Source organism: Anomaloglossus baeobatrachus, chromosome 2, assembly GCF_048569485.1.
Source record: "Anomaloglossus baeobatrachus isolate aAnoBae1 chromosome 2, aAnoBae1.hap1, whole genome shotgun sequence".
Classification (NCBI taxonomy): domain Eukaryota; kingdom Metazoa; phylum Chordata; class Amphibia; order Anura; family Aromobatidae; genus Anomaloglossus; species Anomaloglossus baeobatrachus.
Window position 1 is genome coordinate 60,881,223 of NC_134354.1, and position 12,766 is coordinate 60,893,988.

General features: G+C 44.1%; 1 protein-coding gene across 1 annotated transcript in view; it reads left to right on the forward strand.

Annotated features, from left to right (window-relative positions):
• The window catches only part of TMPRSS15 (transmembrane serine protease 15), a 447,907-nt gene extending 435,885 nt beyond the window's left edge, over positions 1–12,022 (forward strand). The window contains exons 24-25 of the mRNA XM_075333062.1: positions 164–303; positions 11,550–12,022. Of these exons, the coding sequence (XP_075189177.1) occupies positions 164–303; positions 11,550–11,705 (296 nt within the window). The 3' untranslated portion in view covers positions 11,706–12,022. The remainder of the gene's footprint in view (positions 1–163; positions 304–11,549) is intronic.
• The last annotated feature ends 744 nt before the right edge of the window (positions 12,023–12,766 follow it).

The following is a 12,766-nucleotide window of genomic DNA, read 5'->3' on the forward strand; positions in this document are numbered from 1 at the left end:
CTGGGAAATGCTGATTCAATGGATATGTTGCGTAAAAACGGACAGCTTGAAATTAAATTATCTGCATTGCCTGCAATGATACATGTGACTAGGCTTCCCACCTTGAATTGTTATGGCTTCGAAATTAATTCTTAACTGTTTTATTTCTGCTATTTCTCATCAGGTCCAGTTCCAAATATATTACAGGAAGCTAAAGTTCCTCTCATATCGAATGGAAAATGTCAACAGCAAATGCCAGAATATAATATCAGCAACTCTATGATCTGTGCTGGTTACGATGAAGGTGGAATAGATACATGCCAGGTAGAAGCAATTATAGTATCTGGTCTATAGGACAGACAATGATTTATTTTGCAGAATCAATGTTGGCCCTTAAAGAGGTGGTTCACTAGTTAGTTTTCATAGGCACCTCGATATTATGTTGAGAAACAAGGTTTCCCTCAAATGTTGCCAATAGTGCTTGTGAGTGGTGCTATTGTATTCCACTCCTCCCCTTTGCATGACCCCCCCCGGGCTCTGTGACCTCTGAAGTCCGATGATGTCTTGTCAACTTCCTGTTGACCTGACATCACCGCAGCCAGCCTCAGTCTTCCCGAGTCACCGGGCTGTGGGCGGCCTTTCACCAGCATCGCTCCTGCTTACAGCACTCTGTACTAAAAGAGGAAGCTGGGAGATGCTCAGATGGGACACTGGGCTGTGCTGAGCGGTGAAACATCGCCCACAGCCCAGTCACTCAGGAAGATTGGGGCCCACCACGATGATGTCAGGTCAACTTGAAGCTGACGTGACATCACCAGACATCAGAGGTCACAAAGCCTGGGGGCTCACGCGAAGGGAATGAGTGGACCACAATAGCGCTGCTCAAAGGCACTATTGGCAACACAAGGTATTTGAGAGAAACCTTGTTTCTCAACATAGTATCAATGTGCCTATGAATACTAACTACAGAACCACCTCTTTAAGATCACAAATACCACATTTTATAAGGATGCAAATATTCATAAAAAAAATTGCAAAAGAAGGTGAACAAAGTTGAATTTATTCAAAATTTGAAAAGCAAAATAGCTCAAATTCCTTGTATTGGATGGACATTAGAGGCTAATTTCATTGGCCATTTAATTGATCAGTATTTTTTAGGATTGTGGGAGGTTGCCAAGGTATCCAAAAGAAATCGACTCAAGCAGGGGAAGAACATCCAGATGTTATCTTAGATTAGGCTTGAAGTTGGTAATTACTAACATGGCAACATTACTACCATGTTTCCCCGAAAATAAGACATCCCCCGAAAATAAGACATCCCAGGAGTTTTCAGGGAAGCTTTAAAATAAGACATCCCCTGATAATAAGACATACAGTTAGGTCCAGAAATATTTGGACAGTGACACAAGTTTTGTTATTTTAGCTGTTTACAAAAACATGTTCAGAAATACAATTATATATATAATATGGGCTGAAAGTGCACACTCCCAGCTGCAATATGAGAGTTTTCACATCCAAATCGGAGAAAGGGTTTAGGAATCATAGCTCTGTAATGCATAGCCTCCTCTTTTTCAAGGGACCAAAAGTAATTGCACAAGGGACTCTAAGGGCTGCAATTAACTCTGAAGGCGTCTCCCTCGTTAACCTGTAATCAATGAAGTAGTTAAAAGGTCTGGGGTTGATTACAGGTGTGTGGTTTTGCATTTGGAAGCTGTTGCTGTGACCAGACAACATACGGTCTAAGGAACTCTCAATTGAGGTGAAGCAGAACATCCTGAGGCTGAAAAAAAAGAAAACATCCATCAGAGAGATAGCAGACATGCTTGGAGTAGCAAAATCAACAGTCAGGTACATTCTGAGAAAAAAGGAATTGACTGGTGAGCTTGGGAACTCAAAAAGGCCTGGGCGTCCACGGATGACAACAGTGGTGGATGATCGCCGCATACTTTCTTGGGTGAAGAAGAACCCGTTCACAACATCAACTGGAGTCCAGAACACTCTCAGTGAAGTAGGTGTATCTGTCTCTAAGTCAACAGTAAAGAGAAGACTCCATGAAAGTAAATACAAAGGGTTCACATCTAGAAGCAAACCATTCATCAATTCCAAAAATAGACAGGCCAGAGTTAAACTTGCTGAAAAACACCTCATGAAGCCAGCTCAGTTCTGGAAAAGTATTCTATGGACAGATGAGACCAAGATCAACCTGTACCAGAATGATGGGAAGAAAAAAGTTTGGAGAAGAAAGGGAACGGCACATGATCCAAGGCACACCACATCCTCTGTACAACATGGTGGAGGCAACGTGATGGCATGGGCATGCATGGCTTTCAATGGCACTGGGTCACTTGTGTTTATTGATGACATAACAGCAGACAAGAGTAGCCGGATGAATTCTGAAGTGTACCGGGATATACTTTCAGCCCAGATTCAGCCAAATGCCGCAAAGTTGATCGGACGGCGCTTCATAGTACAGATGGACAATGACCCCAAACATACAGCCAAAGCTACCCAGGAGTTCATGAGTGCAAAAAAGTGGAACATTCTGCAATGGCCAAGTCAATCACCAGATCTTAACCCAATTGGGCATGTATTTCACTTGCTCAAATCCAGACTTAAGACGGAAAGACCCACAAACAAGCAAGACCTGAAGGCTGCGGCTGTAAAGGCCTGGCAAAGCATTAAGAAGGAGGAAACCCAGCGTTTGGTGATGTCCATGGGTTCCAGACTTAAGGCAGTGATTGCCTCCAAAGGATTCGCAACAAAATATTGAAAATAAAAATATTTTGTTTGGGTTTGGTTTATTTGTCCAATTACTTTTGACCTCCTAAAATGTGGAGTGTTTGTAAAGAAATGTGTACAATTCCTACAATTTCTATCGGATATTTTTGTTCAAACCTTCAAATTAAACGTTACAATCTGCACTTGAATTCTGTTGTAGAGGTTTCATTTCAAATCCAATGTGGTGGCATGCAGAGCCCAACTCGCGAAAATTGTGTCACTGTCCAAATATTTCTGGACCTAACTGTAGCTGCGGTCAATAATGAAGTGTCATGCAGCGTTGAAAGAGTTAAAGACACTGCAGGACACTTCATTATAGGCAGCGGGCACCCCCAGAAGAAAGTAGAAAGAAGAGGGTAGACCCCGATCATACTCACCAGAAGCCGACCGGGAGCAGGTGAGCGCATCAAGGTCCTGCAGCGGCAGAACACACGCACACACACACACACACACACATCAGATCACACTCACTCTCACACACACCTCACATCGCATCCACACACTCACAACATCCGGCGATATCGCTTGCTTCTCGGCGGCGATACTGTGCGAACAGTGACCTTCCAGGACCTGCCAAGGATCACATGGCCGGAAGCATGTGGTATCTCTGGATGTTGTGAGTGCGTGAGCGCGTATGTGCAATATCGTCAGTGTGTGTGAGTGTATGCGTTCGGATGTGTGCGTGTGTATGCTGTCTGGTGTGTGAGTGTGAGTGTGTGTGTGTGTGTGAGTGTGTGTGAGTGTATGCGATCGGATCTGTGAGTGTCGGCAGAAGGCAGAGGAGCATGGCGTGCAGCACAGCTGCTGGGACCGCCCACCGAAGGGCACAGGGAGAAGTGGGGGGGTGTGTGCGTGAGTGTATGCGATCAGATGTGTGCATGTATACTGTCTGATGTGTGATTGTGTGTGAATGTAAGCGATCGGATCTGTGAGTGTCGGCAGGAGGCAGAGGAGCACGGCGTGCAGCACAGCTGCTGGGATCGTGGGGTGGGTGGGAAGAAGTGGGGTGGGTGTATGTTTGTGTGTGAGTGAGTGAGTGTAATCTGATGTGTGTGTGTGTGTGAGATCTGATGTCAGCCAGACGCAGGGGAGGCATGCAGCGTACCTGATGGGAGATCACAGAAGGATCTGGGAGCCATGCAGACGCCCTGGGCTGGTAAGTATGACGATCCTGGGGGGGGGGGGGGCGGTCTGCTTTTTGTGGGGGGTAAACTTACCCCCAACCATGTCTCCTCGAGAATAAGACACCCCCTGAAAATAAGACATTGTGCTTCTTTCAGGGCAAAAAAAAATATAAGACAGTGTCTAATTTTCGGGGAAACAGGGTAAGTACTGAACATCTGTGCTGCCTAATATACTGCATCATGGAATATGTTGACATTGGGGATGACAAAATTGGTCCCATTCACCTTGAATCTTACCACAAAAGTTTGATTCTCACAAGAATAAAATATTTGTGATCCACTTTGTGCAAGTTTAGGACAATGACAGACTTTTTGTTGATTTGTAGAGGGCAAGGAAAGGGTTAGAAAAAAAATCATAGCTCACCTACTCACAAATATTCCCTCATCTGGGCCACCAAGCAACATCCTCTTCCTCCATCTTCACTCTATGCCTTGACTTATGCTCCTGTGTAAGCTTAGTAAGTGCTGAATCAGTCATGTCAGCGCCTCAGGTGATGCATGTTGTGACAATGTGCATCATGACATCAGAGGACTACTTGGTGTCGGAACCACCATCATAGAGTGAAGCTGAAGGAAGAGGACATCACATGGAATGGAGATGTAAAAAAGAGGCTAAAGGTAGTTGCACCAGAACTAAACAAGTAGCTGCTGTGTCACGACACGTGACTGGAGAGCTATTGATCTTTTTTTTCACCTACATTTATTATGTTCTGGAGACTCAATATACCCCCAAATCAAAACAAAGCACATTTGATTAGCATCAAATAAATTAAATGCATGGCGAATTTGCTGGCCAAATTAAAGTGAACTTCCAAAATCAAGTTTTGGGAAGTTTTTGCAACACTAACAGACTGCACATCAGAAAGTTTACATTTCTAAAAGGAAACAAGTAGGAATAATAATCTCTTCCATTATATTTTGAGTTGAATTGTTAGGATTGTGTTTGTCAATTGATTTGTTTAGTGTTTCCAAAAACAAACAAAATTGTGCATACAGTTCTGTAGAATAAAACAGGCTCTAAAGGGTGCTTTACACGCTGCGACATTGCTACCGATATATCGTCGGGGTCACCTCGTTAGTGACGCACATCTGGCACGGTAGCGACATTGCAGCATGTGACACCAAGGAGCGACGATCAACGATCGCAAAATCGTTCAAAAACAGTGATCATTGACACGTCGCTCCTTTCCTTAATATCGCTGCTGCCACAGGTGCGATGTTGTTCGGCGTTCCTGCGGCAGCACACATCGCTATGTGTGACACCGCAGGAACGACGAACATCTCCTTACCTGCATCTACCAGCAATGAGGAAAGAAGGAGGTGGGCGGCATGTTCCGGCCGCTCATCTCCGCCCCTCCACTTCTATTGGCCGACAGCTTAGTGACGCCGCAGTGACGTCGCTATGACGCCGAATGCACCTCCCCCTTGAGGGAGGGATTGCTCGGCGGACACAGCAACGTCGCTGACAAGGTATGTGCGTGTGACGCTGCCGTAGCGATAATGTTCACTGTGGAGACACGGGGCTCAGTGGGTGCTCTCGTCCACCTTTAGAAAGACAGCGTGGCTCAGGGCTCATCCCAACTGAACGCCGGCCTCCTTAACCGTGGGCGTAACACTACTCAGACAACACAGGGTGAGGGAACCACAATAATTAGACTTTATTGGATCCTCAAACAATTAACGGCACATAACACATAACCAGCAAAACACACAAATGTAACAGGCAACAGAGTCTCACCCTTCCGCTGGCTCACCAGGGATTTAGAATTTCCATGCCTCACAGGTTCCAGGGCTACTCACTCCAGTCCAGCAGCACCCCGCTTTTGGCGGGCACCCACCGTGACTAGAATAACGCCAGATTTAGGAAGCTGTGTGAGGTCTGCAAAGTCTGTAACAGGTGACTGAACTGTCCCAACCTGAGTGTCCTCCTTAGGTAGTCCTGGTATGATGTTACAATCCTGGCAGCCGGAGTCGAAATCCCTAGGCTGTGTATATGGTCTCCAACCGGAACCGGAGCCCCTAGATTGAAGCCATAAGATATCCTGATCCTCTACTCAGCTCCAAAGAGCTTAGACTGGATCCATCAGCATCCATCAACCTTCATCAACCCTGGTGGCTTAAAGAAGTCCCTTTTATAGCCAGGGCCGGCTCCAGGTTTTTGTGGGCCCTGGGCGGAAGAGTCCCGGTGGGCCCCATCCACACGCAGACACACACATACGTACACATACATATACATATTTAAAGACAAACTCACAAAAATACGTATAGAACTGACATATCTATACAGTCATATACACTGACATACATAGATACACATCATACATGCATACAGACAAACACAACACAACTCTGCTAGATACATACATACAGACACACACAGCTCTGCTGGATACATACACACATAGCTCTGCTACATACACACATAGCTCTGCTACATACATACACAGCTCTGCTGGATACATACACACATAGCTCTGCTACATACACACATAGCTCTGCTACATACATACACAGCTCTGCTGGATACATACACACATAGCTCTGCTACATACATACACACATAGCTCTGCTACATACATACACACATAGCTCTGCTACATACATACACACATAGCTCTGCTACATACATACACACATAGCTCTGCTACATACATAGCTCTGCTACATACATAGCTCTGCTACATACATACATATAGCTCTGCTACATACATACATGAATCTGCTACATACATACACACATAGCTCTGCTACATACATACACACATAGCTCTGCTACATACATACACACATAGCTCTGCTACATACATACACACATAGCTCTGCTACATACATACACACATAGCTCTGCTACATACATACACACATAGCTCTGCTACATACATACACACATAGCTCTGCTACATACATAGCTCTGCTACATACATACATGAATCTGCTACATACATACACACATAGCTCTGCTACATACATACATGAATCTGCTACATACATACACACATAGCTCTGCTACATACATACATGAATCTGCTACATACATACACATATAGCTCTGCTACATACATACACATATAGCTCTGCTACATACATACACACATAGCTCTGCTACATACATACACACATAGCTCTGCTATATACATACACACCTAGCTCTGCTACATACATACACACATAGCTCTGCTACATACATACACACATAGCTCTGCTACATACATACACACATAGCTCTGCTACATACATACAGACACACACGTAGCTCTGTGGGGCCCACACACACAGCTCCAGGGGCCAGCACATACAGCACCGGGGGGCAGGGCATACACCTAAGGGGGGAGAAGCCCATACAGCTCCCCAGGGCCCATAAATCGGGGGCGGGGAGGGCACATACCTCTCAGGTCACGGTGGAGAGGGGGCCCACACAGCGCCGGAGAGGGGGCCCACACAGCGCCGGAGAGAAGAGCTGTGCTGGGGGTCGCTGGCTGGCACTGCAACTCCTTCATCTGTGGGACTGAGCAGGCCGGTCGGTAGCTCCGCCCACAGATGAAGTTCAAACCAGGAAGTCTGCGCGCCTTAAAGGGACGGCGCTGCAGATTCCTGCCGAGGACTGCGGAACTCGGCCCGGGGGCACCAGAACTGACGAGGCCGAGTGGGCCCCCCCGGCTCTCCAGGGCCCCGGCATTTGCCCAGGTATGCCGCGTGCTGACGCCGGCCCTGTTTATAGCCATAACCTTCCCTTAGGATACACTGCGTCCTCATCGATTGGTTGGACAACATTGCTTCTCCCATTGGATGAATTTCAAACTGCATAGATAATGTTCATTTAAATGATGTGCATAGAAAGACTCAGTATATCTACATGGAGTCGGCAAGTCACCGACTAGACAATGGCTACTAAGGTAATTACATTATCAATACACAACTACAATACAATGGTTACTGGAAATGTCTGGAGAACAATACGTCTGGCTTTCAGTGGCCAACACAATTACATTGAGTCAACAAGAGTCTTGTAAAAACAATGAGGGACTTCTCCCCCGTCTATAGACAATCTATCATGCTGTCTGGCTGGATTTTAAGAAACTTTAACCCATGAGAGTCCATGTCGTCACATTCGCTACGGCAGCGAGCACCAAATGTCGCACGAACGACCGGGGCAGGTGCTATCACGCTCGACATCACTAGCAATCGCTAGTGATGTCGCAGCGTGTAAAACACCCTTAACGGTCACACCATGTGAGAGAGGACTTCCGTCAAATGGCCAACACAAAGGGAAAACCAGGGAAGCAATCCAATGGAAGGCCCTGGCTTTAAGAAGAGGGGAGCTTGGTCACCTCCTAACACTCACCTGAGGCTGATCCATGCACTCCTTAATGTCCCTTGACAGGTCCTTCCCTCGCTCACCATCAAGTGCCTTGGCTCTCGCTGGCCCTGAACCCATGGTGACTAGTGTGAAGGCCAGCAAGATGCTTGTCTTTCCACTGCAATAAAACAACATGAGGAAGGTAAGACACAAGAAATAGCACTCAAATTATTATATGGCCTTCATCAATGTCCATCTTAAGATGCTATATAATATGAATGTAAAGCATATTTTATTACCTAGATCACTGAAGCTGCAGCAATGGCACTTGAGGTTAATAAGAGAATAGCTATAGGCAAATCAACAATGACGTCACTGGGCAAGGTCTTCAAATCAAGGAACATTTCACTGATGATGAAAATACTGCTCGAACCATAGTTTGATCTTTTCTCTGATAACATGTGGATGTGAATCTGCACGATAAAGAAACAAGATAGAAGTAGAATCAATGCCTTCAAAATGTGGGATGTAGAAGGATATTATTAATACCATGGATGGCAAGAAGAACAAACAAATCAATTTTGGAACAAATCAAGCCAGACAAGTCACTTGAAGCAAGGAACACCAAGCTACGACTTGTCCACTTTGGACACATCATACGAAGACAGCAATCACTGGAGAAGGACAGGTTGGAAGTATGGAATGAGCAAGGCGAAGAGGAAAACAAGCGACCTGATAGCTTCATGCAATCAAAATAACAGCGGAGAAGACCCTGGTTGACCTCTCTAGACTTGCACAATATCGATCCTCCTAAAGATTGTTCATCCATCAAGTCACCAAGACTCGACATTGAGCTGGCGTCCATAAAAAAAAAATACAAAATGAAGAATAAAAACTATACTTTAAATAAATTGTATATACAATATGTATTTGATAGCAATGTTACGCCTTTCACATGACAAGGAAACTGAAAACATATAAGTTTCTCTAAACGCAAACACCACTATGTAATTGAAGTCAGTAAGTTAAAATTAACCTAAGCTTAATAACAAAAAAATTGCCTCTAGCCCTTAAAGTGGCTCCTATGTCTCTCTAGGCCTGCAAGTCAATGACAATTGATTTCATCTTGGTAACACAGCACTTGGCGTTTTACTATGCATAACAATGAATAGGAATTAGCATTTCTTACTATGATGCAGTCTATCAGTCTGGGGTTATGAAATGCTTTCTTTAACCTCCTGACAATGATAGCACAATAGTCACTACCAGAATAGTTCTTTCCATAGAATTGCTTTCTAAGAATGCGTTGGCGAGTTTGCAAAAAAAAAAGAAAAAAAAAAGATACAAAGGAAAAAATAAATATCACAGCTCTTTGGGGTAGGTTCAGTCTATGAAGATGCTTTTGTTAACGCTGCTAGACGTCATTGCTGAGACAGATGAGGGACATTTTAGCAACACTTTGCTTTTTCCTTACAATGTAAAATATTCAGTTTAATGCAGTCATTTGACATAAGTGGGAGTTAAACTCACAGTATTTCCCTGTAACGATCAGTGTAAAGCGCAAAATAAATTCTGTAATTATGACAATAATGTTTCCAAGACATTGTCACTCTGACCTTACAGAGGAAATGGAAGGGGTTCAAAATTATAAACAGTTATACTCCCCATTCCTGGCTGCACACCTGTCGTTACGCAAAATTCTCAACTGCAACTTCCCAGTTGTCTATAAAGGTCTTTGATTGGCCTCATGCAGTCATATGGGGGGTTGAGGTGGACAACGCTCTTCATTGATGTCCATAAAGTGCTGCGCATGACCAGAGACTATAGCCTGAGTACTGGAAGGGAGCACTGGAAAAACTAAAGACTGGTAGTGGAGTGGCCTGGGGAGTAGTGTTGGGTGGACTCATAGACAAACGGGAAAGGCGGACCTAACTGGATTTTTTAAAAAATCTCGTCCCGGCCCAGAATTGATCCCAGTTATTGGGCCAGATGCCAGTCCCCATATAAGTCTACAATGACCAGAATCCGGTGATTAAAAATGGTGGTAGAAGGGATAGGGGATAGAAATAAGCGGGCTATATTGACTGAGGCTCTGGAGAAGCTGTAACTGCACCTGAGGCCACTCAATCACTTCCGGGGACACACATTAGCCTTCGTGCATATGTACTTCTTTCCCTGCCCACCGGCGTCAGTGATTGGTTGCAGTCAGAAGCGCCCCAACGCTGAGTGACAGCACACCTAACTCTTCCAATCACATACCCTGTCTGCATGTCTATATCGTACAGCACAAATAAATAAATTGGCATAGAGTCCCCCCATATTATGATACCCAGCACATATAAAGCCCACGACTACAGGCTGCAGCACCCACCCATGCACTTATCTTGGCTGTGTATCAAAATAACAGTAACCACATGCGACTTTGTAATAAAAAATATTTAAGTAAATAATTTAAAAAACTGATGTGCGTTTTCCCCCAATTCTGATACCAAGCAATGATAAAAACTGACACCTGCCAGCTGGTATTCTCAGGGTAGAGATACTCGTGCTTATTAGGCCCCCAGTCTAAAAATAGCAGCCTGCAGCCACCCAGGATTGTGCTGCTTCCCTTCCGAATCCTGCCATGCGCCCAAACAGTAGTTTTTGCACCACATATGGGGTATTCTTGTACTCATGAAATTGCACAACAATTGTATGGTGCATTTTCTCCTGTTTCCCTCGTGAAAATTAAAAACTTGGTACTAAATAAATATTTTGGTAGGAAAAAGTAAAAGAAACCGTTCACCAGATTTTTCATGTACAAACCAATACTACCACCTTCAGCTATCAGCCTAAGTGTGGAGCGCAAAATTGGCTTAAATAGATAACGGACGCCATGTTATATTTGGAAAGCCCCTAATGTGCCTAAGCAGTGGAAACCCCCCACAAGTGACCCTATTTTGGAAACTAAACCCCTCAAAGAACTTATGTAGATGTGTTTTATAGCATATTTTTATAGCATTGAGCAGTGAACATGGGAGTGAATTGGATCACAGTAAATGACACTCGGCTCAAACACTGATCGGTCATTACCATAATAGATCTGATTCTCTCAAAAAAGAGGATCACTTTTGTAAGTGCAACCTTACATTGTGACTTGCCCTCACACTACCCATTCAATTTATAGCTTTAATTACTGTCACCTATCTTGCATCTTAGTAAAAACATGAAATGTCAGTACATTCTGCAGAACAGAATTGTTTTAATATTACTGTTAATATTATTTTTAGATTTAGGGTAATTAAAAACTTGGTGATTTTTGTCATTTTTAGGGTGACTCTGGAGGCCCACTCATGTGTGAAGTAGAAAACCGATGGATCTTAGTTGGTGTGACCTCATTTGGTATTGGATGTGCCCAACCAAATCGACCAGGAGTATACGCCAGAGTGACTACCTTTTCAGACTGGATATATCATTTTATCATATAAGACAATCAGAAAATTAAAAGAAAAAGTTTTACTTTAAATTATGGTATTTTATAATTGTTATTTTTAATCTTAATTATTTTGCTTAAAATGCTAATTATGAAATGAAATGTGAAATAAAAATCAGTCTGGTTAGTCAAATTTGTAAACTGTTATTTTTTTTTAATTCTTTTCAAAGAATGGAGAACTGTAGAGTATGAAATACAAAAAATCTGAAATAAAAAATGAACAAGTGCAGAATCTACGTTTGCTGTATGCTAATAATTCACTGTTACCTGTCCCAGCTCCAGCTCCGGGCTTTGTCTCCTCTCAGTTATGTTTCCAGGGATTTGCCTCATCTTCTACTTGACTTTGATCTAGCTAGGTGTCTAATTATCTTCATCTCATTTCTGCAGTACAGTAACCAGCTACTTCCAAGCTCAGTCCAGCTACTCCTGGAGCGATTGCATTTTCCGCTCTACTGTGTCAATTTACTTATTAAGAAATTCATATCTACAATAAAAGCATCTGATAAGTTGTTTCTGCTATTTTGGTGCTATGGCACATCCAAGACTCCGCTGTTTCTATTTGGCACCACACCCATTCTGCAATAAATCAGATTGCACAGAAATCTTTGCTCTTCCTGTTTGCGGCCGTATGTATTCCTGCATCTAATGCTTCCAGCTTCAGGTCCTGTATAACTTGCCATCCTGGCCCTTGTAGACCCTTGTGCCATCCGTCAAGGCTAGCTTTACTGGGTCATCATTTCCTACTGCTCACCCTGTCCTATTGCTTAGCGCATTTGTACTGCCTCGGTGTTGGTTGGGTTGCTCAGATCTGGGATCGTGGTGGCTCGAGAGGGCCCAAACTCGGCTCGGTGGACACTTGGATCTTTGAAAGGGGGGTATTTACAGGGTATACGTTTGTCACACCACCTGTGGGTAATAAGAGTAGCACCGCTGCTGTAGGGAGTACCGGGGCAGATGGAGTGAAGCAGACTGATGTTAGTCCCTCCATAGGTAGGAATGGCTCTGGGCTCAGGGGCGTTGTTGATGGTGATTAGTTGGGAGCGCGGGGTGCAGGGG